General features: G+C 47.1%; 1 protein-coding gene across 1 annotated transcript in view; it reads right to left on the reverse strand.

Moving 5' to 3' along the window:
* The window catches only part of Flt3 (fms related tyrosine kinase 3), a 73076-nt gene that overhangs the window by 17924 nt on the left and 31136 nt on the right, over positions 1-24016 (reverse strand). The window contains exons 6-17 of the mRNA XM_021186889.1: positions 22812-22939; positions 21796-21935; positions 21556-21709; positions 19235-19403; positions 10292-10395; positions 8828-8936; positions 8174-8352; positions 6996-7102; positions 6776-6908; positions 6597-6701; positions 1921-2031; positions 833-986 (exon numbers count right to left, since the gene is read on the reverse strand). Coding sequence (XP_021042548.1) covers positions 833-986; positions 1921-2031; positions 6597-6701; positions 6776-6908; positions 6996-7102; positions 8174-8352; positions 8828-8936; positions 10292-10395; positions 19235-19403; positions 21556-21709; positions 21796-21935; positions 22812-22939 — 1593 coding nt within the window. The remainder of the gene's footprint in view (positions 1-832; positions 987-1920; positions 2032-6596; positions 6702-6775; positions 6909-6995; positions 7103-8173; positions 8353-8827; positions 8937-10291; positions 10396-19234; positions 19404-21555; positions 21710-21795; positions 21936-22811; positions 22940-24016) is intronic.

The raw sequence follows: 24016 nt of genomic DNA on the forward strand, positions 1-24016 counted from the left end.
TTTTCGAGACAGGGTTTCTCTGTGTAGCCCTGGCTGTCCTGGAACTCACTCTGTAGACCAGGCTGGCCTCGAACTCAGAAATCTGCCTGCCTCTACCTCCCAAGGGCTGGGATTAAAGGCCAGATTACCTTTTCAAGTGCATCAGAGAGAGGCCTGCACCAGTACAAACAGGTCAGGACTCAGTAGTTCCCACCATAAGAGTTTATCCCAGTTTTCAACTCCCCTTCCCTTTGGAAAATGGCTTAATGCTTTTAGTTTATTTAATAGCCCAGTGACCAAAAATGAACCAAAGGATCTAATTATTGGCCATGCACATCTATGTTAGGATAGTTCCTCTGTTCTAGAGCATACATGGCAGACTAGGGATGTAGCTCAGTGGGGGAGGATGTGTCAAGCCTTCATTAAGCCCTGGGTTTGCCCCCTAGCACTACAAACTCACACAATAATAAATAATAAATGAAATATAATAGTAACTAAAATACAAATAAATCGGGCATAGTAACACACAAACAGTAGTAACCAATGATAAGATAGTATACTGTTAATTAATAAGCTGTTTGTAAAGTTACTTAAAACTTAAGGATGGTTTATTTCTGGACTTTCCTATTTAGTATTTTTGAACCATGTCTTCTGGTGGGTAATTGAAACTTTATTAAGTAAAATAAGAAATAATGGGACAGAAATTCCCAGCACAAATAGCTGCCTTAGGTAGGTCTCAGGCCACACACAGCATCTCCAGGCACTGGCTGGGTGGGGTTGTGGGTAGGTGGGTGCAGTGGTCATTCTGTCTGTCCCGGGGTTTATAGCCATAAACCTCTGATGGAGCTCTTACCTGGAATTTGAATGTGCCTGGAAGGTAGGGTAAAAACTGAAATTATGCTCCTTAAAAATCTCTGTCCATGTCCTGTGAAACTTCTCTCGTTTACTTCTTAGGTAGTTGAGGAGGTCACCATAGCAACAGTATTCAAAAATCAAGTACACTGGCCCTGAAACAGTTACAATTGTAGTTACAGTGTTAGACAGACCTCAGACACCGGCCCTGAAACTGTTACAGTTGTAGCTACAGGGTTAGACAAGCCGCAGGTCAGGTGGCTCCTCCAGAATCACACTGTAGCACAACAGGGCCTGTGTCTATTCTGCTCTCCTTGCAATCGGAAGGTTCTTTAAGTGAGCTCGTGTACCTTAGACGTTACACTCGCTCTCAGCACCGTGCACAAGAATCTGTCTTCTGGCCTTTCTCTCGAGTTCTAAACGTCTGACCTCACCATCCTCAACACATCAGTATGTGTGTGCTGAGTTCTGAAGTTGATGTCACTACTGCATTCAGGCCAGCATCACAGTCTAGGGAAGAGCTCAGACCCCACAACGTGAATGTGCAGGGTGGCGGCTTTCTCTCAGGCGGTTAGGACTCTGTGACAGAGTAGGGGACAAGCAGGGTCATGTGCTCTGCAGAGGGGCCAACGTCTAATTCCACGTGAACTAGTGTGGAGAGAATAGCTTATGCCTGATGGCCTATGGCTTAGGGAGGAAATTAGAGATAGGACATCTGGGAGGCAGAAAGGATTCTGGGATAGAGCCAGGCTCAGAAGAGTCACCCAGGAAGACATGACAAGACGAGACAAGACGAGACAGGCTCATGGCACCCGAGCACAGGTGGCAGAATGTAGATTAGAATAAATGGGTTATATTAAGTTTTGATCTAGTCAGAGGAGAGCCTAGCTCTATGGCCAAGGTATTTGTAAATATATTTTGAGTCTGGGTCTTGTTTCTGGGAGCATGGGGCTGGAAGGAAGAAACAGACCTAAGGTCTACAAACCAAGGCTGAGGAAAGAGCGCGGGGTACGCGGGCCTCGCTCCCTCGGGCTGCAGTAGTGTGGAGCAGGGCTTTGGTGCGCAAATGCGCAGACAGGCAGATGTTACCTGACAGTGTGCATGCCCCCAGCAGATTCACGATGTTGTCATGGTGTCCCAGGTGGGTCATCATTTTGAGCTCTGACATGAGTGCTTCTCTTTCACAGCTGTCGGCTTTCTCTGTTGGTGGAGGAGCAGAAACAGGAGTGACACTGTTTTAGGAACCAAGACTTTCCTCAGTTCAGATCACAACTTACACACATTCAAAACTGGAAGAGAAAAACTGACACAAAAATAACACATAAATTTAGACAGTAATGTTCTGTGTTTTAAGTCAGAGTTTTAAAACGTGAGTTATAGATGTTAACTATATGTCTGCAGCCTTCTCTCCTCGAGACGGGGTCTCACTATATGGCGCTGGCTAGCCTGGAACTCACCCTCGAATTCACTGAGTCCTGCCTACATCTACCTCCCGAGAGTTAGGATCAATGTACGCACTGCCATGTCCAGCAAGACTATACATTTCTACTTGACTTTCCCTGACCGAGAAAAATAAAAGTCCTTCCACCCAGCTCTCAAAGCAGGTAGATGACAGGATAAACGGAACATGATTTTCCTAGTAAAAAAATCAGATTATCCAACTGATAGGAAGACCGGAAGGAGGAGCTTCAGCAAGCACGGCTGTCTCCAACATGAAGTTGCTCCTCAGGTCTAGAAACTTCCATTGGGCCGGGTGGTGGTGGCACACGCCTTTAATCCCAGCCCTTGGGATTAAAGAGGAAGGCGGACTTCTGAGTTCAAGGCCAGCCTGGTCTACAGAGTGAGTTCCAGGACAGCCAGGGCTACACAGAGAAACCCTGTCTCAGGAAAAGGAAAAAAAAAAAAAAAAAAAAAAAAAAAAAAGAAAGAAAGAAAGAAAAGAAAAAAGAAAAAAAGGAAAGAAAAGAAAAGAAAAAGAGAAACTTCCATTGGTAAGTGTGCTCAATGGGGAAAAGTTAAAGAAGACACCACACGAACTAGGTAATCAATGCAATCTCTCCGGTGGAGCAAACTGTATCCATGATCTTGCTAGGATGCAAGCAAGCACGGGTTGTTATTTCCAGGGCTCTGGTCACCGAGGCTAGCATAGCTGCCTGGGGCACCCTTGCATCCGTGGGTTTTGGGGCCTCAGGGACAAGGGTAACATCTTTCTTTGGAATCTCTGTTCTAGGAACTCCTGGTTCTACGCACATACTGTTGTATTATAGAAGGGACCTGATCACCTGGGATCCTGGCGTCTGCAAGGGGGACTGTGCAACCAACTTCCTGCAGAAACTGGGGGATGACCACACAAGATGAGAGAGATATAATGAAAGTCCTGTGTGTGTGTGTGGGGGGGGGGGACACTAGAGGGAACATCAGACAGCCTGAAAAAGCAGGACCCTGGAGTTTTCCCTCAGTGGGGAACAGAAAGAAGACACACAAGACCACTGCAGGCTGAGGCAGCAAAATACACAGTATTTAAGTAACAACAGCCCAAGAAAAGCCACATGCCGCTTTCAGAAGGCTTAGAACCTAACTGAATCCTTAAACGCAACTGTGCTACAGTCTAGAATTCTGGGAGAAGTCTACATAGTGTTCTTACGACTTACTGCAGAAGACTCGACTATATTTTTAATGTTAGAATTAGGCTCAGGGCCTCAAGCACTCTGAGTATGTCTTGTACCACTTAGAACACCCACCGTCTCCAGGGACTTGATCTTGTCCATGGCGTGAGAGGAGGTGTCCCTGAGGAAGTGATCTCAAAGCTGACATTTAAGAGGTAAGTGGCTTCCTACAGCAAAAGGGGAAGAGCAGGTAGAAGGATTCACCTGTGCAAAGCCTGTGGGCAGGGGGGCTCGGTGCTCTGGGGAACCGAAAGAAGGTATATTAAGAATGAGGTGGAAAGGCTGAGCCACGGCTGCACTGCTCAAAGTTGTGGGAACCATTTTCTTTTCCTTTCTTTCCTTCTTTTTTTCTTTTTTTCTCTTCTTTTAAGATTCACTTATTATTATATCTAAGTACACTGTAGCTGTCTTCAGACACACCAGGAGAGGGCGTCAGATCTCATTCTGGATGGTTGTGAGCTACCATGTGGTTGCTGGTATTTGAATTCAGGACCTACAGAAGAGCAGTCAGTGCTCTTACCTGCTGAGCCATCTCTCCAGCCCCTGTGGGAACCATTTTCAGAGCAGCAGAAAGCCATTGCCCGCACGCCTTTAATCCTAGCACTTGGGAGGCAGAGGCAGGCGGACTTCTGAGTTGGAGGCCAGCCTGGTCTACAAAGTGAGTTCCAGGACAGCCAGGGCTATATAGAGAAACCCTGTCTTGAAAAACCAAAAACCAAAAACCAAAAAAAAAAAAAAAAAAAAGCCATTGCCAATGCTAAGGGCAGTGCCAAGTAAGAAGGTGTTCTGCATCATGGTCATGCCCCACCTCGGCACACGGCCCCCAGCAGAATCAGTGAGATGTTCTTTAAAAGCTACCATTAAGAGTCTAGGAGAAGCCAGCTACTGGATGGAACACAGGGTCCCCAATGGAGGAGCTAGAGAAAGTACCCAAGGAACTGAAGGGGGCTGCAACCCTGTAGGTGGAACAACAATATGAACTAACCAGTACCCCNTGAGCTTGTGTCTCTAGCTGCATATGTAGCAGAAGATGGCCTAATCGGCCATCACTGGGAATAGAGGCCCCTTGGTCTTGCAAACTTTATATGACCCAGCACAAGGCAAGGCCTGGGCCAAGTAGTGGGAGTGGGCGGGTAGGGGAGCAGGGGNGGGGGGGGGTATAGGGAACTTTCAGGATAGCATTTGAAATGTAAATAAAGAAAATTTTAAAAAAAGTAAAAAAAAATAAAAAAATATAAATATAAATAAAAACAAACAAACAACAACAACAACAAAAAGAGTCTAGGAGAGACAGAGCTGAACCACCACAGAGACCACAGAGAGATGAGTATGGGCCCAGCAGACACTGTGCAGGAAACCTGTTGGGGAAGATTGAGAGAGAGCCAGCTATGGGGCCCACTTCCTTGTTTTTATGGTTGTGTGGAATGTGTAACCTCACTGAAACATCACAGTAATTACCAGGTTGGAGTAGAGATGGGGGTCAGGGTTGGGGGACTTCAGCCTGGATGAGCGGCGCTGAGATACAAGTATTTGGGCACACGAAGCCAAGGCTTAGGGAAACAGTTATGAGAGCTATTGGTACAGGAGATGAAGCTGGGTTATAGAGGGGGGCCCTTGGTGAGTGCATGAAGTGAGAGGAGACACGAGGAACTCCACACAGGAAGTCGATGGTGGCACTATTACAATCGTCATGCTATGTAACCAGCCTAGGATCCTGCCACGGATGGATGGATGGATGTTGAAAATACGGTCCATAGGAAGTGGTGTATTCGGCTGTGAAGAACAGGATGGGCCATCTGCAGGAAGATGGATGGAACCAGACACTGGGATGTTAAGTAAAAAAGCCAAATGCAGGAAGACAGATGGTGCATCAGCTCTCATATGTAGGATCTAGGTTAAAAGAAAAAGGCGCAGAAGTAGAGGGGGGAGCTATTTGGGAAGAGGAAATGGACTGACAGAAAGAGAATTGACAAGAGAGGGTGGGGGTGGGGTGGTGCTAGTGAACTGGACCAGAGTATGGTTTAGATATACATATGAGAATACCACAGCAACACTCCTTATTCTGTGGAACTAAGATGTGTGTGTGAAGAAAGACAAGTGTAAAAAAGAAACTTTTGTATCTGCTACCCAGATGTAACAAGTGATCGTGCTCTGACATTGCTTCAGGGTTTTGTACCTTGCAGATACCGAAGGGGAAGGTCTATCCCTTGCACATCCTGAATTTGATCTATAGAAGATGTATGCATCCTAAAGCTATCCTCCAACAATGCCACCTTCCCCTTCTTTCTGTAACCCAGGATGTATAGAAGCGTCAGTCACCTGGCTGGGATGCTCACACTGTGAGATTTCTGTCCACGATGTCCTGTGTGCCATTTCTCCTGTTGATCTTCATACTGCAATGCACTTCGGTGACTTTCTGTCTCTGTCTCTGTCTCTGTCTCTCTGTCTCTGTCTCTCTGTCTCTCTCTGTGTGTGTGTGTGTGTGTGTGTGTGTGTGTGTGTGTGTGTGTATGTGTGTGTGTTTGGAGAGAGGGTCTCCCTTTACCCTTACAGAGAACACCTCAGCAAAAGAATGGGCCAGGCAGTCCTGAGAGGATGATACATCTCAGCATTCTTGAAGTTGTGAGTTCGAGGCCTGCCTGAGCTATATAGCAAGACCGTGTGTTATAGAATGACAGGCTGGGGATGTATCTCTAAGGTAGAGGACTTGCCTAGCACGCACAAAGCCCTGGATGCAATCCTCAGCGCTGGATTAAGAATCAGCTGAGGGTGGCCCTGCCTGAGGGTGGATGCCAGATGGGAGAGGATGGAGCAGAGTGGGAAGTGAGAAGTCCCTGGTTTGTTTTCCACCCAGAATCTGTGTCACACTGTAACACAGAAGCCGATACCAACTGAACGATGAGAAAGAGGAAGAGGTGGGGGCTTGCCTTCACATCTTGCAGTCTTTGCTCATGACTGGCCCTGCCTGCTTCTCATTAACCCTCAGTGCTTAGCAGACAGAAACTGTCAGAATAATGGAGAGGACAGAAGAAAGGGGAGGGGAGACAGCTGGACTCTTCCTCTGAGTGACTTTGCTGAGATAACCCCACCTTTTGGTACCTTTTAGCATCTTCACCGCCACCTGAATTGAGACTCCCGTTTTACTAATCCCATAGGCCGTGGCATTCATCACTCTCCCGAAAGCGCCGGACCCCAGGACCTTCCCTGTAAAGATGGAGTAAGTGCGTGTTAAAAAAATGTTTGCAATGCCACAGAAGCTCTGAACAGTCAATGCTTACCAAACTCTAAGTTCTCCCTCGGAAACTCCCACTTGAGGTCATATTCATAGTCCCTGAAGTCAACGTAGAAGTACTCGTTATCCAGGGGGCCAGTCACCTGGATCATTTGCAGCTGGCTCTCGTACCTAAATTGCTTGAGAGATGAACAGCGGGTCAGCAACAGTAGTCTACAGCGCTGCAGAGTCAGGACAGGGGTGAGCCTTCGCCTGCCAGTTTTTACCTTTTTGTATTTGTGACAGATCAACACGATGAGAACGACAATGAAGGGGAGACAGAGCCCAATGGTGGCATAGAAGGAGATGTTGTCTTGGATGAAAGGGAAGGGGCCTGCAAGAGAAGCAGTCACTAGGCGGCGGCGAGATAAAACAGGCAGGCCCTCTCTAGTTAGAGTCTCTCACATCCTGTTTAAGTAACCACCCATCTTCAGGCCTTATGGGCATTCTGTGTGTTCTGGGTGCCCCACAGAAAGTTGGTTTCTGTTTCTGTAAACAATGAGTCCCCAGAAAAGTCAGAAACGATTCTGAACACATTTTAAAAACTGGACCATGAGGTCACACAAACAATGCCCATATAAGCCTTTTACAGAGCCCGCGTCGGATGAAAAGAAGTCTGTGTCTTTGTTACCAAGGTTTGTCACACACGTGTAGAGAAGTTATGTGTATGACTGTTTGCCTGCATGTGTGTTTGTGTATCATGTACATGCCTGGGGCCCTTAGAGGCCAGAAGAGGGCGTTAAGATCCCCCGGAGCTGGAGCTGCAACTACAGATGACTGTGAGCCACCATGTGGGTGCTGGAAATTAGACCCAGGTCCTCTGCAAGAACAGCCTGTGCTCCTAACCATTGAGACCAAAGCCACATCTTTGACTTATGTGCTTGTTTTGTTTGGCATTTTTCTGAGGCAGGGTCTTACTAAGGAGTCCGGGCTGAATGTGAACTTAGGAGTCTCTTGCTTTTGTCCCTGGAATTAATCAATACTATCTGGTCACCCTAAACTGTTCGTGTCATTTTAGAAAGACTCTTAAACACAACTCCAAAATCTAGACTAGCCGGCTCAAAGTAAATAAGGGAATTGACAAAGTGGAAAAGGACAGAAATTCCAGATCACTAAGTATGTTTCCCTGCCCCTCTGGTAGCCATTCTTCACACCATGAATTTCCAAGACTCCACAGCTCTGTGACCTGTGAGTCATAAAACCTAAGGATAACTGGGTCCTGAAATGTCACATTGGACAGAGTCTGCCTGGGGATTCTTGCTTGACTCAAAAAGACCATATGCTCACTCAGAACTAGGCAATCTCATAAGAATTCCCCAGCAAAGGCCAGCCACAGTGCCCAACTCCAGGAGGGGAAATTTCTGGGGACAGGGTGTGTTTATCACAACAGCAAATGGCTGCACACCTGGTGAGTTTAAAAAGATGGTTTCGCAAGACGTGCCCAAAGAATTGTACGCACAGCATTTGACCAGAAACCCTTTCCCGGCCTCACTCATATTTAGAGTACTGCTCGACACCCACTGTCCAAACACTTTTCTGTTAGCCTTTTTATTCCAAACTCCTTCTGGGATTTCCTCGGTGCAACTGAAAGAAAAAAAAAAATGTTGGAAAGGGATGTTAGATGGGCGGGGTCATAGTAGGACAGGAAGTCAGATGGGCGGGGTCATAGTAGGACAGGAAGTCAGGGTTTCTACAGATGGTTCCCAAAGAAAACAAGCTGTGGCTGTAGGGTAAGCATTTTCAATGTCATTCTTAAGCTGTATCCATGACAACAGGTGATAGACTCTTATGCCTTATTCTCACTTTTCTTCTCCCTTTCCTTTTCTTTCTCCTTTCCCTCGCCCCTCTTGCCCTCCTCTCTCTGTCCCCCCTCCTTCCTTTCCTTCTTTCCTTTTTTTCCTTCTTGCTTTTTGGGGATAGGGTCTCACTGTGTACCCCGAGGTTGGCCTCAAACTCTAAGATCCTCCTGCCTCAGCCTCCCGAGTGCTAGGATTACGGGCACGCGCCACCATGTCCAGCTTGGCTCATCCATTTCAAGAGACGACAAGGTTCACATTACTTGGAAGACTTGTCCGAACACTTCTTCCAGGTCCAGGAGGGTAACGGGTAGCCATCAGAGGAGCAGGATGCCTGACTGGCCGAGGCATTCGCTAGCACTTGGGGTTTCTCTGTAGAAAGTAGCATGCAGTAAGCTCACGGAAGATAGATCTTTCCAGAAACAGTTCAGAGCTAGCGCCGACTTAGGCTGCCTCTTTATCCCAGGTGCTGTGCACCCCTGGAACAACCCCTTATTTAGGATGCCTCAAAGTTTGTTTGGTCCCTTCCTCCTCTGTCACAAAACCTTCTTGACTGGTGGAGGCAACACCTCTCTGACTCACCTCCTAGAGGGAGCTGAAGTGTAGGACCTCCATCTATCTGCAAACCCCAGTGTAACACTCCACTTTAAAAATACCACCCAGAGGACCCGGATTCAATTCCAAGCATCGACATGGCAGCTCACAACTGTCTGTAACTCCAATATCTGGCACCCTCACACAGACATACATACATGTGGGTAAAAAACACTGATGCAGGTTAAAAAAAATAATCTGGGGCTGGTGAGATGGCTCAGCGGGTAAGAGCACCCGACTGCTCTTCTGAAGGTCCAGAGTTCAAATCCCAGCAACCACATGGTGGCTCATAACCATCTGTAATAAGATCTGACTCCCTCTTCTGGAGTGTCTGAAGACAGCTACAGTGTACTTACATGTAATAAATAAATTAAAAAAAAATCTGCAAAAACCCTAATGAAATATATTGTCTTTTTTTTTTTACTTTTGCATAGACAAAACCGAAAATCATTAAAAGAAATAAATAGCAGGTGACTGTACAGCCTTTCCTTAGTGTTCCTTTCATAGCGCCAGGACAGTATAGTCACAGCACATCGGAGATGGAACATGTACTAGCTCAGAGAACAAATATAGAAAGGGACATATACAACTATAGCCAACACACAGGAAGCATGGAGCTCACACAGGCAGTTTCAGAGGCTGGAGAGATGGCTCAGAGGAACTGGGTTCCCAACACCCACGTCATGGCTTACAACCATCTGTAACTTGAGTTCCAAGGGGATCAGATGCCCTCTTGTGACCTTTGTGGGCACTGCATGCATGTGGGCCAGAGCCATACCACCCACAAAACACTCATTGGTAGACACGCAAATAATCTTTTTTAAAAAATTAGTTTGAGGGCTGGAGAGATGGCTCAGTGGTTAAGAGCACCGACTGCTCTTCCAAAGGTCCTGAGTTCAAATCCCAGCAACCACATGATGGCTCACAGCCATCTGTAATGAAATCAAAAAACCCTCTTCTGGGGTGTCTGAAGACAGCTATAGTGTACTTACATATAATAAATAGATATATAAAAAACAAACAAACCACATTTAAAAAAATTAGTTTGATAGTATTCCTTCTAAGCTGTGTTTGGCTTTTCTTGATTAAAAATTAATGGAAGAACAAAATAGACAAAATGAGATTCAACTTACTTCTTATATTCAGCGTGAACATTTTGGTGAACTGGGCGTCATCATTTTCTGCATAGAAGATGTACTCTCCTGGCTTGTTCTTATGATCGCAAAATTTGGATATGCTGTTTGAGAAAGAATTAAAGATGAACTCAGCTTGGTGCTTCCAGGAGAGGCTACTGTGAAAACTAGGATATAAAAATTTATAAAAAGTACAAATTAGGACTCAGAGGTTAAGAGCACTGCTCTTCCAGAGGTCCTGAGTTCAATTCCCAGCAACCACATGGTGGCCCACAACCATCTGTAATGGGATCCGATGTCCTCTTCTGGTGTGTCTGAAGACAGCTACAGTGTATTCACATATATAAAATAAATCTTTTTTTGTTTGTTTGTTTTGTTTTTTTGAGACAGAGTTTCTCTGTGTAGCCCTGGCTGTCCTGGAACTCACTCTGTAGACCAGGCTGGCCTCAAACTCAGAAATCCGCCTGCCTCTGCCTCCCAAGTGCTGGGATTAAAGGCATGACCCACCACCACCTGGCAAATCTTATTTTTAAAAGTACAAATTAATGGGCTTAATTACATCATTTTCATACAACAACACTATCTTTGTTCTAATTTGTTCCCCTCCCCTGATGCCTTCTGTCACCGTAACAGAGAGCTGAAATAAGTCAACTCGGGGAGAGAGAAATCTGATTGGAGCACACGGCTTCAACCCACTGTTGGTTGTCCCTTTTGCTCTGGGATCTGGTGAGGGATTTCGACATGGCCAGAGTGCAAGATGTAGCCGAGAAGCCTAAGACAGGAAGCAGGGCATCCCAGAATCCCCTGGCGCAGTCATGCATCATCCACCGACTTCCCACAAGGCCTTGCCAGACGGAGGCTTGCAATCACTCCCGGCTCCACGCAGCAGGAACGAGCGGTCAGTGTGTGAGGGCCCAGCTATTGTCCTCGGCTTCGAAAACACCACAGCCCAAGTGAGCTGTGGAGCCCCACAAAAGGAGCAGTTAAAGCTTCAAATCGAAGGTGTTCAGCTGCCGAAGAGAGGCAGAGTCGGCATAGAAAGTTCTGTGGGTTTCTCAGAGGCAGGGCTGGAGTTCTGTTTGCTACGAGTGCAAAATGGAGAGACCCGAGGAGAATCCTGAGGGCGGGAAGGTCACAGGGCAAGGAAGAGAAGTTGGACCGACTGACTGAAACAGGAAGAGGCGCTGGGGCGACTGAGCAAAGAGGGCAAAGAGGTAGGATGGGGTTCATTGGTTAGGACCTTTGAAAAATGGCTTAAGAGTATTCAGAGGTAGAAACTGGACGTTTTCACTGGACGTTTGAAAACAATATTCATAGCACGTACAACTTTTAGATCGACCTGATCATAGTGGGCGACGTTATTGGCGGGAAGTCTAGAGACGGTGATGACATTCTAGGAGCCCATGAGTTCATTCAGCTACCAATGGAGACCTGACCGCGGGAAGAATCAAGTCTCCAGCAACAGATCCGAAGACAAGAGTGTTTTCTAAATTCACAGCGTGATGTTAGAAGCAGACACAGTTATGGGAGGTGGGCATGGTGATGCACACCTGAGTCTCAGCGCTTGGGAGGTTGAGGCAGGAAGATCGTAGGTTCGAGGCTGGGCTGGGGTACACGAGTAGTTACTGTCTCTAAAGCACCTAAAGGGACGGGAAACAGAGCAGCTATGCTAGGGTGTGGAAAGCGCCATCCCTAGAGAATTGAAGTTGGAATTTGAGGTTTCAGGAAATGTTCCTATAGAGGAAGAATGGGAAAGGCAGGAAAGGATACACAGAAGGGGCACTGAGGGAAACAGAATTGCAGGTGCTGGTGTGCATATGCAAAAAGGCAGCTGCAGGCTCCCTGTTGGCCCTGAGATACACCTGGACAGATGGAGCTCTGAGCCAGGGCCGCCTGGGCACCAGTGCTCTAAGTGTCCTTATCGCTCAGCCGGATGCTCCTAGCCATCTAATGAGATGGAAGTCACTCTTTTCGCCTGCCAAGAGTTTCCAGCCATTGGTCTGTAGGTGAAGCACGCCCTAGAATGCTTGCCTGCCATGTCCACTGCCTTGAGTTCAATCCCCGGGAACACCCAAAGGAAAATAAAATGCTTTCGGCAATTAAAGGCTGAGAATGGTATACCTTTGTTCCAGTTCTAATCACTTTTCTTTCCTTTCTTTTTCTGCAGGGGGTGTGGCTAGGGGAGGAGACAGAGTCTCATTGTAGCCCTGAGTGGCCTAAAAATAGTAGTAGTAGTAATAGTAGTAGTAGTAGTTTTTTGAGACAGAGTTTTTCAATGTAGCCCTGGCTGTCCTGGAACTCACTCTGTACACCAGGCTGGCCTCGAACTCAGGGATCCATTTGTCTTTGCCTTCCGAGTGCTGGGATTAAAGGCCTGTGCCACTATGCGCAGTATCTTTTTTAAAAGAGAGAGAGAGTCTCTGGCATCTCAGACTGGCCTTGAATGTGCTTTGAACTCCTGCTTCTGACTTCAGAGTGCAGGTTTTGTGGAAACAGGGTGAGCCAGGGCTCTGTAGGAGTGACGTAAGCTCCTTACCACCTGACCTACATCCCTACTCCCCATTTCCTATCCTGGCCTTCTGGAGGGGGGGGGGACAGGGATGAAATGATGGAAAGACGGTGGGAGAACCACAAAGGCTAACCAGGGACTGGGGACACTTGAGGGGGGAAAAGCAAGCTGCAGCAACTCCCAGGCTTCAGAAGGGCAAGAAAGACCATTAGCCTCCAAAGCAGAAAGTGATTTTCTGTGGACAATGGCCAAGGCCTTGAAAAGGAAGTGATTAGAGAGTTAAAAAACAACAACAACGGGCTGGAGAGATGGCTCAGTGGTTAAGAGCACTGACTGCTCTTCCAAAGGTCCTGAGTTCAAATCCCAGCAACCACATGGTGGCTCACAACCACCCGTAATGAAATCTGATGCCCTCTTCTGGTGTGTCTGAAGTCAGCTACAGTGTACTTACATATAATAAATAAATCTTAAAAAACAACAACAACAACAACAACAACAAAAAACAAACACCGAGCAGGCAGCTGAGGACACAGGCACATGCCTACCCCTTTAACCTCAGTGCTCTGGAGGCAGACATGGGAAGGTTAAGAGAGAGTTCAAGGTCAAGGTCAGTGGTTAAGAGCACTAGCTGCTCTTCCAGAGGATCCAGGTTCAGTTCCCAGCACCCTCAGCTACCTAGGACTCCATCAGGGCATCCAATGCCCTCTTCTGTCCTCCACGGGCACCGGGCGTGCACATGGGACACAGAACACGTACATTCAGGCAAACACTAATACACAGCAAATAGAAATACATAAATCCTTAAAAAAGAGAGTCCAAGGCCAATGCAGCTCCCATAATGAGCCTTGCCTGTGTCAAACAGAGGGAGATAAGGAGGAATCAGTGACAGTGATGGGGACCGGGAGGGAAGAGTGACTGAGTGACTGACACAGTTGACCAAGGACCATGCTCAGAGTTCCATTCAACTTGGTAGAGAAACTAATGACCACACAAAGGTGTTCGTGCTGTGTGGAACAAAGCAGAGGACTGCAAGACAATTTGTCTTTTCTGCCCCTGGTGCTGTCGTCTACACAGGGTGTGGCTAGCCTCAGACAGAGCCCCTGAGGTATTTTCTCTTCCACAATATCCAGGTAGGATATGGATCACATAATTTGGTGGGACACAGAACCAAATGTCCAGACAGATTTACCACTCTCTTTTGTTTGTCTGACCTTGACAGGCCCTAGCCCTGCATTCCCCCTGCCTTCAGCCTCCAGTATTCTGGAGTGACAGGCCTGTACCTCCACACCTGGCTTTCTCCCATGCCTATGACCACAGCAGCAACGAGAGGGACCGTCAGGTACCGGGTAGCTCAGAGCCTCCTTTCTTCCAGGTTTCCCCACCTCCCCTTTCTCACTTGGCATCAGGAAATTTGAGTTGCCAGTGACATATCTTGGAGACCGAGACAATGCAGTGTCATTACAATTAGGACAAGGTCCTCTCTACCATCAGGCCACTTACTCCTTCCTTGTATTTAGCTCCCAGAGGGAGGAATTGAGAAAGGCCAATCTTGGCTCAAGGGCTCTGGAATCAGCTTATGATTCATAAAGAGTGTTAGATGGAGGGCCAGGTAGGTGGTCATTTCTGTGAGTGTGAGGCCAGTCTGATCTATATCTCCAATTCCAGGCCAGCCAGTGATGTACAGTGAGACCCTGCTTCAACTTTTAAAATCTTTAACACTATATAGCTATTAAAATGATAACTAAGGGGCTGGAGAGATGGCTCAGTGGTTAAGAGCACTGACTGTTCTTCCAGAGGTCCTGAGTTCCAATTCCCAGCAACGACATGGTGGCTCACAACCATCTGAAATGGGCTCTGAAGCCCTCTGAAGATAGCTAAAGTGTACTCATATAAATAAAATAAATAAATCTTTAAAAAATGATAACTAAGATATAACAATATAACCATACATCCATACATTAAATATACTTATTACATATGTTTAAGATAGGGTCTCACTGTGTGGCCCCAGAAAGGAAGAGCCAGGGCCACAGTTACAGGCAGCGTGAATAAAGGGACACAAGACTTAGTTGGGTCTCTTGGTATTACTCTAGAGACAAACATCTTCCCCTTCCTTCCTTTTTGTATATACTCAGGCTCACGGCTCCCCTGCCCTCAAGACCTGCTCCATTAAAAACGAAAATGTCAGCTCTGCCACAGGCCCCGTCCTGAAGCTTCTGTGTGGTCACTCTTGTCCTATGCAGGCCCCTAGCAGGCCCTCCAGACTGCGAACACATGAGAGAGCCCCTGCTTCCCTTTGGAAACACCCAGTGGGAGCCCAGTGGGGACAGAGCTGAGACGCGTGGAAGATAGGATGAAATATCTCCAGAGAAAAGTTATGCCATGCTCATACTTTTTCTACCACGACACTAATGTGGATTCGGTATATATCGGTGAGTCTACATAATTCACCCCCAAAGTAAGGGGCGAATCTCCTTCAGCCTCTTTTTCAGAAGTAAAAGGGCTCCGGCAGCTGGGAACCATACACAAACACAGAAAGCCAAGCCCCAGGGAACCTCGAGGTGTGATTTGAGGAAGTAAATTGCAGAAACGAAGCTTTGAAGGTCGGGAAGCCGAGAGACTTCTGGCGTGCGCCACGACCGCATGGGGCTTCTGCAGGAGTCCAGCTACTACACAGATTACTACACAGAAACCCAGCAACCTTCCCGCCACTCAGGTCAGCTCTCAAAATATGATCTCCATCCTCTACCATCCCAACTCAGCTCAAGGGAACCGCGGAATCTACTAGGGGGGGCTAAGGATGCCAGCTCCCAGGCTGGAGAGATGGCTCAGCGGTTAAGAGCACTGACTGCTCTTCCGAAGGTTCTGAGTTCAAATCCCGGCAACCACATGGTGGCTCACAACCATCCCTAATGAGATCTGATGCCTCTTCTGGTGTCTGAAGACAGCTACAGTGTACTTACATATAATAATAGATAAATCTTTGGACAGGAGCGAGCAGAGGTCCTGAGTTCAATTCCCAGCAACCACATAATGGCTCACAACCATCTGTACACCTACAGTATACTCATATACATAAAATAAATCTTAAAAAAAAAGGATGCCAGCTTCTTTGGTGTATTAGCAAATTTGAAGCTTTTCACCATCAAAGTTGAATAGAGCTTGAGTTACCTGTCACCTCAACCAGAGCCTACACAGCAGAGAGAAGGTTCCTAGAACATGGAGAAACACTGTTCGACACTGACCACTTTGCATCAGGCTTCCTTGCTGCCATGTTTTTTTATTCTCTGGGAACCTTCAGAGAATCTCACACCAAGCACTGGGTGCCATGTGTGCTGTACGCAAGACAACACGGGCACAGCTTTCTCCAAGAGGTCATGTCCAGGAGTGGCAGTGAGTCCGTTTCCTGGTTCACACACACATTACCTGTTTGTGGCACGGGACGGAGCTCGAGAGATGGCATCCCGGCCATCTTTATAGAGTTTCTAAACTCAGAGCTGAGACGTCACATCTGGGCATCTGCTCCCAGGTGACTGGAAATGAAAGGGACACGGGACGGCTCTAGCTGGGATGGGACGTGTCTGGGGTTCAGGCTTGTAGGTTGGAGCCCCGGGATGAAATGCAGCTACCCAGCCCAATAGGGTAGCCCCTGATGCATGGCAGTCACAGTTCCGTGATACCCCAAGAGGGTCTGCCATGTGTCACCAGGTCACACAGTGACAATATGCATCCTCTGGGGGAGAAGGAAAATGGCAGTTTCTTACTCACTCACACGGCCCTTTGCTGTATAGTCCAGGCTGGCCTAGAACTCACTGTGTAGCCTAGGCTGGCCTGAACCTCAGAGATGAACCACCTCTGCCCCTGGATTGCTAGGATGAAATGTGCTGCTGCATCACTACCTTAACATTGGTTAAACCAGATTTACCCCCTCCTTTACCTGAGTCAGGTCCAGAATCGTCCTGGAATGCAATAGGAGTCCCTAAGGCTGAGTTAGCTCTCACACGACCACAGAGGGGCCAGCAAGCCAGCCATCTTGACCATGCCAGGCTCCATGGGCATCCCCTAGTCATCGGTTCCTCCCTGTCTGCTCCTTCTGGAATTCAAGTTCTGCATAAGAGCTTACGTGAGCCAGGAGTGGTGGTGCAGAGCTTGATGCACTCAGGAAGCAGAGGCAGGAAGATCTCAGTGAGCTTAAGGTCAGTCTGGTCTACAGAATAAGTTCCAGGACAGCCAGGGACACAGAGAGAAAGAAACCCTTTCTCAAACTGTCCCCTTCTTCCCACCAAAAAACAAACAAACAAACAAAAATCCAAATAGGGAGCAGAGGAGGTGGCTCAGTATATAAAGCTTGTAGGATAGCAGGGGGATCTGAATTCATATCCCCACCATGTAAAAGCTGGGTGCAGTGGCATGCTCTGTAGCCTTAGTGCTGGGGTCTGGAGGCCACACAGGGACACAGAGACCTGGCTTGAAGGTCAGCCAGCCAGTCTAGCCAAAATGGTAAGATCCAAGTTCAATGAGAAAGTCTGTCTCAAAAAAATAAAAATAAAAAATTCGTGGAGAGTGGTAGAGAGATGAGTCAGAGGTTAAAAGCACTTGTTTTTGCAGATGACCTAGGTTTGATTCCTCGGACCCACATGGTGGCTTACAGCCATCCGTAACTCCATTTCCAAGTGATCTGATGCCCCACCAGACACACATGCATAGATATCCATGCAGGCGAAACACTCATAAGCATTACATGAAGTATGATTTAAAAAAAAAAAAACGGTGGAGCACAACAGAGAATGTTGATCTGGCCTCTGCAGACGGGCGCACACACACACACACACACACACACACACACACACACACACACACACCACAAGACACCCACCCCAGGCAAATTTAGAGGGAGAGGGAGAACTCAGGGGTTTAAAGCAAGCATTGCTCTTCCAGAAGCAATTGACCTGAGTTCAATTCCTAGCACCTACATGAGGTGGCTCACACCTGCCTATAACTCCAGTTCCATCCAGGGGATCCATCCTATACACACACACACACACATACAGAGAGAGAGAGAGAGAGAGAGAGAGAGAGAGAGAGAGAGAGAGAGAGAATACACACATAAAGAGCGAGAGAGATACAGATCGTTGCGCGCGCACACACACACACACACACACACAGAGACACACACAGAGAGACACACACACTCAAAAACACAAACACACATTTTTTTCAAAGACCAATTATAAATCACTTATGGGAATTAAAAAAAAAAAAAAAGCACACTATTATGAAAGAAACACCAGAAGCAGCATGGAGGGTAGAAAGAGGTCAGCTCTTGTCACAGTGACCAGAGTGATGAGCCACAGACAGCAGCCCCATTTCCCTTTTAAGTCCCCTGCAGATATGTATATGAAGTAAAGAGAGGGAAAGTGAGCACTTTCCTTGGTCTCTGTAACTCAGCATACCTCAATCATTTAAGCATAGCCTCAGTGTGGAAATTATTGAGCTATTCTACATTCCTGTTTTGTGTGTTTGTTTGTTTTTTTTTTTGTCTGGTTGTTGTTGTTGAGACAGCGTGAGCTGTGCTGCAGATTTGGTGCAGCGGATAAGAGCAAACCCACACTGCCGTTGCAGAAGACTTGAGCTGGGTTCCCAGTACCCTCGTGGGACAGCTCACAACCACTGGAACTCCAACTCCAGGGGGATCGCAAGCCTCTGACCTCCAGGGACACCGCAGCCACACACACACACACACAGCCACCCACATACACATGGCTAAAACTAAAATCTGTAAAGGAGAGGAAGAAAGAAGAGGCACCGTAGTTAACAGAAAGCTGGCTTTTGCTTTTCAAAGAAGGAATGCGAATTTCTCCTCCAGAACGCTCTTGAATAGAGCTGAACAAATCCTCAGAATGAGCTCCTCTTTCATGACTTATGCTCAGGCTATTTCTGCATTCGTGTTTGAGAACATAAATCAGGACACCTAGGGGAGATATTTTCAGTTGGCAAGGAGGTCCGACTCCACCGTCACTCACAACCGCACTTAGCCGCCCGGCACCGTCAGAGCGCAGCACTTAGACAGGAAACCACAGTCTATTGACAGAAAACTGCCAGGATTCTGTTTTCATGCTCAGTCCCGGAAGAGAAGGAAAAGTGGCTCTCCTCACAGGCACCGTTTGCTTTCAGTCTGCAGTTTTCGGACTCAACAATAAATCAACTCACAGACTCAGGGGGCTGAGTCTATAGCTCAGGGACAGAAGTGCTCAATACTTTGGATGGGGGTCAGGGACTGGGGGGTAGGCAGCGGTGGTGGTGGTGGTGGTGGTGGTGGTGGTGGTGATGGTGGCGGTGGTGGTGGTGCAGGGGATGGGGGAATGGGAGTAGGGGGGGAAGGGGAGGGTGTGTGTGTCCTTCTGGAGGGAGGAGGGCTGTGCTGTGTGTCTCACCTGGACCCATCCTCCAGGCCTCTCTGTTCACAAGGAAACGAGGCTTGAGAGAAGATCCACGTGCATCGGATCCGTGGGTATGCTTTAAACCTGACTGAGAAGCAGAACTTTTCGTACGGGTCAATTTCATACTCTTCTTGTGAGCTGGTAGCATTTATAAACCCTTTTTCTGTAAAAAGAAAATTTACAAATTAGATATTGATGTTTGTATAAGGATGATATATATATATATCAAATATACATATATATCATATATATATCATATATACATATATAACATATATACATATCATATATATACATATATACATCATATATATATACATATACATATGATATACATACATAGATACTACACACACACACATATATATATATATATATATATATATATATATATATATATATATATATGGTTCTAGCCCCAGCTAACTTAGAACCTCCTTTGTAGACCAGGCTGACCACATAGAGATCTGCCATACATGATTTTTTTTTAATTTGTCAGCTTAATGAAAGAAAGCATGGAGAAAGGTGAGCTGTGGTTTGGGCTAGTCCAAAAAAAGAAACAGAAGAGGAACTCAGACAGAGCCCATCATGTTTTGTAGACAGGATTTGTACTAAGGATGAGATCTTAGAGCTGGAAAGATGACTCAGAAGCTGAGAGGACATACTCCTCTTGCTGAGGACCCAGGGACAGGCTCCCTGTAAGATAATCTCCAGGTATGAGTGAAAGAGCCATGCGGTAGGTGACGTGGGCGAGGCCTCCCCGAGAGCCTCTGTATTGCTTTGCTTCCTCGGTTTGCTCACACAACTAAAGCCTGCACCCTATGTGGCATCACCTATATGTGGCTGTTATGCTGAAACCCTCCCGGGTATCCCAACCCCTAGTCACCCAGCACGAGAACAGTTCCCACTTGTCACGACTCACTAAGGACATTCCCAGAACAAGGGTTCATTAGTCACGCGTTTACTACCAGGTTCTGGGACTCCAAGGATAGATGTTCATAGGCAGTTACAGTCCATGAAGGACAGAACTCAGAATCACAGATGGGTTCCCTTGCGATGTGGTCTGAGAGAAGACAGTGACATCTGAGTGTATGTGACGGAACAGGAACGCTGTTGGGGAACCTCGCTATGATGGTAGTAGTCCACCAAGACCAGATAGCACAAAATGGGGGGCTCCCTTTCCTAGTGGGGCTTCCCTGTCTCTGTCTGGAGAGTGTTCCTGAATACAGGTGACTGACCTTGTCTGGAAAATGACCTTGCACAGAGCTCTGTGCGAGGCTGCATAACTCAGCACACACATCGCACTCTGGCTTCCCACCTGCATAATTAAATACTGCTTTATAACCAATCAGCCCTTCCCGCCCAAATGATGTTATGACCAGTTAGCCCTTTTAACTCGTACTCCTAAAAAATAGTCCTCATACACCCAATCTCTGAAACAATAAAGTAGACTCCCTTCGCTGCAGCAGTCTCCAGAGGGCATTCCGCCATACTCAGGACCATCTGGACCCTGCTCTCTGCCTTTGCTCCCTTTGTCCTCTCAGACTGGTGGCTAACAGCTTCCAAAAGGAGGGGGTGGGGCAGGGCACAAAGAGTAAGGCAGAGGGAAGCTTATCCTGACCATGCCTATTCTAATTCAGCTTCTTTTACAATTTTAGCTAGACAGATGGCTCAACGGTGAGAGTCCTGGCTGCTCTTCCAGAGAACTTCAGTTCATTCCCGGCACCTTAGGGTGGCTCACAGCCACCTGTAACTCCCATCCCAAAGGAGCTGACACTCTTTTTTTCTGTCTTCTGTAGGCACCACACACACACATTGGGGCATAGGCATGGGTGCAGAAGAACACCCACACACATAAAATAAATGTAAAAGTTAACTTTTTAAAAACTATACTCATGTATTGTGTTTTGGGTGGGACGGTTGGTAAAGGCCACACATAGAGGTCAGAGGACAACCCATAGCAGTTAGTCCTCTCCTACCAGGGTCCCAGAGATGGGACTCGGGCCACCAGGCTTGGCAGCTATGGTCTTTCTTGACTGAGCTACCTCACCAGCCTTCCTGTTCAGGTTCTTGATGGAAAATTATACCGAAATCTGAATGTAGATTGCCTAGTCCACATTCCACATTGAAAGCCACTAAAGACACAAGCAGAGCCAAACTGGGTGGCCCGTACCTTTAGTCCAGCACTGGGGGAGGCAGATGCAGGTAGATCTCTGTGAGTTCAAGGCCAACCAATGTACACAGCAAGTTCCAGGACAGCATTAAAAACAAACAAACCAACCAACCAAGCCCAGATTTTGTGAGTGGCCCGTTACCTAGAATGGTCACTAACGCTGACTGGCTGGGGTGCTTTGAGGAAGAGCAGGTGTAATATCCGGTGTCGTTCCTTCCCACAGAAGACACAAAAGCCAGGAGAATCCGGATCATGGTCCTGTTTGTGGAGTAGGTACTCATCTCAAAGTAGCTTCCCTGAGGGTTAATGAAATGAGAGGGTCTGTATTCCTGGTTTCCAGCCCACACTGGGAGCTTACGGTAAACCCCAAGGGCGCCATTACCTCCTCTAGGGCTTTGTCTTCCAGCTCCCAGGTGAGCCCGAATCCATGGTTCACGTGGATAGCCTTGCACCTGATCCACAAGGGCTCCCCCACTTTGAGGAATAACTGGGGCAGTGTGCTCTGAGGAGCCTGATTTAGATCTAGAAGATAAAAATATCCCAAAGAAGACCAAAAAGAAAAAAAAAACACATCATTTTTAAAACTTTTGCCTTGGCTCATGAACGTTTTGAAAAGCAACGGTATCAGCATCCCCGACATCACTTATCAAGTCAAACAATGCAGGGATGGGAAGATCAGGGCAAGGGAGGCTGGCCTGAAGAAGACCTGGAGTCACAGGGCAGAACAAAACTAAAAAAAAAAAAGGACAGAGTAAAACTTCCCACTAGAGATGGAATACCCTTTGTTGCAGAAATCCTCCCTTACAGAATCTACAGTGTTACATTGTAAATGGTATGAACAGGGCATCAAGATGGCTCAGTGGGTGGAGGGGCCTGCCGCCGCAGCCAGGCTGAATGACCTGAATTTGATCCAGGGGCCCCAAATGATGGAAAGAGAACAGATGCCCATGAGTAGACCTCTGACCTCCACATTGCATGCTGTAGCGTGTGTGTGTGTGTGTGTGTGTGTCTGTGTGTGTCTGTGTGTCTGTGTGTGTGTGTGTATGCACACACAATAAATAAATGGAATGAAGTGGTGCAAAAGATCTGGAGTGGAACTCAGTGGCAGAGCAGACGCTCTGAGTCCCTGGGTTTGAGCCCAGCACCTAAGTCAAATCAAATCAAATTGAATCAAATCAAAGTGCTATGAAAGAAGGATTAAAAGCCCAGGCCACCAAGCTTGGCCGTACCTGTGTGCTTAATTGCTTTTATGTCAGAATGTGGACTAAGAGATCTAGATTCAGATTTCAGTATAACTTTCCGTCATCTTTCTGAAGTGGAATGGTTACCCACACAGATGCTATCACCGGTCCCTTGGGAACCGTCACTAAGGACACACAGCCGACAGTCCCCCATTACCTATGGTGAACAGCTTGGTGCATTCACGGCCCAGTGCATTTCTAGCACAGCATCTGATGTCTGTTCCGAACAACTCGTGAAGTACCTTTTCTTCCCTTTTGACAACAGCAGGGCCTTCTTCTTTACAGCTGCAATGATAAGGTGGGTTTCCTTCAGGAAATGCTTCAAAATGACAGGTGACAGGCTGCCAGCACTGCTCAGGGTAGACCCTGTGTTCAAGGTCACCAGCACTGGGGGACTGGGGTGGGGGGACTCAATATGTTTAGGGGATGAAGTTACAAAGCATTTTTTAGAGATGGAAGAAAAGAGCAGATGAAAAATTAACTCAACTATATCCAGCCTGGAATCTGCAGGGACCAGCTAGCTATTCTGTATCTAACTAGGATATTGTTATAAGTATTACTTTATTATTTAATACTTTAGATTTTATTTTATTTGGTGACTTTTTTTCCCCATAGACAAGCTATCTCCATACAGTTCAGGTTGACTTTGACCTCACTATGTGGCCCAGGCTGGCTTCAGACTGGAAGCAATCCTCCTGCCTTAGCTTTCTGAGTGCTGGGATTACAGGTGTGTGTCATTACACAGAAATGCTTCCTCCTCCTCCTCCTCCTCCTCCTCCTCCTCTCACCCCTCCAGAACTCAGCTGTTGCTCAGGCAGAGGCAGAAGGGACCTTGCACTCTGTGCCCAGCGCCCTGCCCAGCTGGCTCTGTGGCCTCGCATCTCAGCTCACTCTGTCATCCAGGCAACCCCATTCTTCTTCTTTTAGAAACCTGCCTATTGTTTGCATTTTTTCCATCCTCACTCTTGAGATGAACAGAGAGATTAATTAATTTCTCTGAGGACACACAGCTTATTACACAAACAGGGGTCCAAAGGTCTCAGGCTCTGGATTCTAGCTCCTTAACAATTCTATACATGGCCTCTTGAGAGGAAACATAATGATCACAAATGAAACATTTACTCATAAGAAACTTCCTATCATAAGGAGATCACGGTTCCCCCCACCCCAAGGCTCTGGAATCCAACAACCCCACAGTTTAATCTTTTCTTGTGGTGCAATGGTTGAGTCCCTCAGCTACTTCAGGGGCTCTCAAAAGGCCCTCTTGCCAAAAACCACCCATTTCCCCCCCCCCCATCATGAAATCCACAGCAGTGATTCTGTTGAAACGAAGAAGGAAACAAAAGTCAAATATCACATACG

This window comes from Mus pahari, chromosome 23, assembly GCF_900095145.1.
Source record: "Mus pahari chromosome 23, PAHARI_EIJ_v1.1, whole genome shotgun sequence".
NCBI classification, from domain to species: domain Eukaryota; kingdom Metazoa; phylum Chordata; class Mammalia; order Rodentia; family Muridae; genus Mus; species Mus pahari.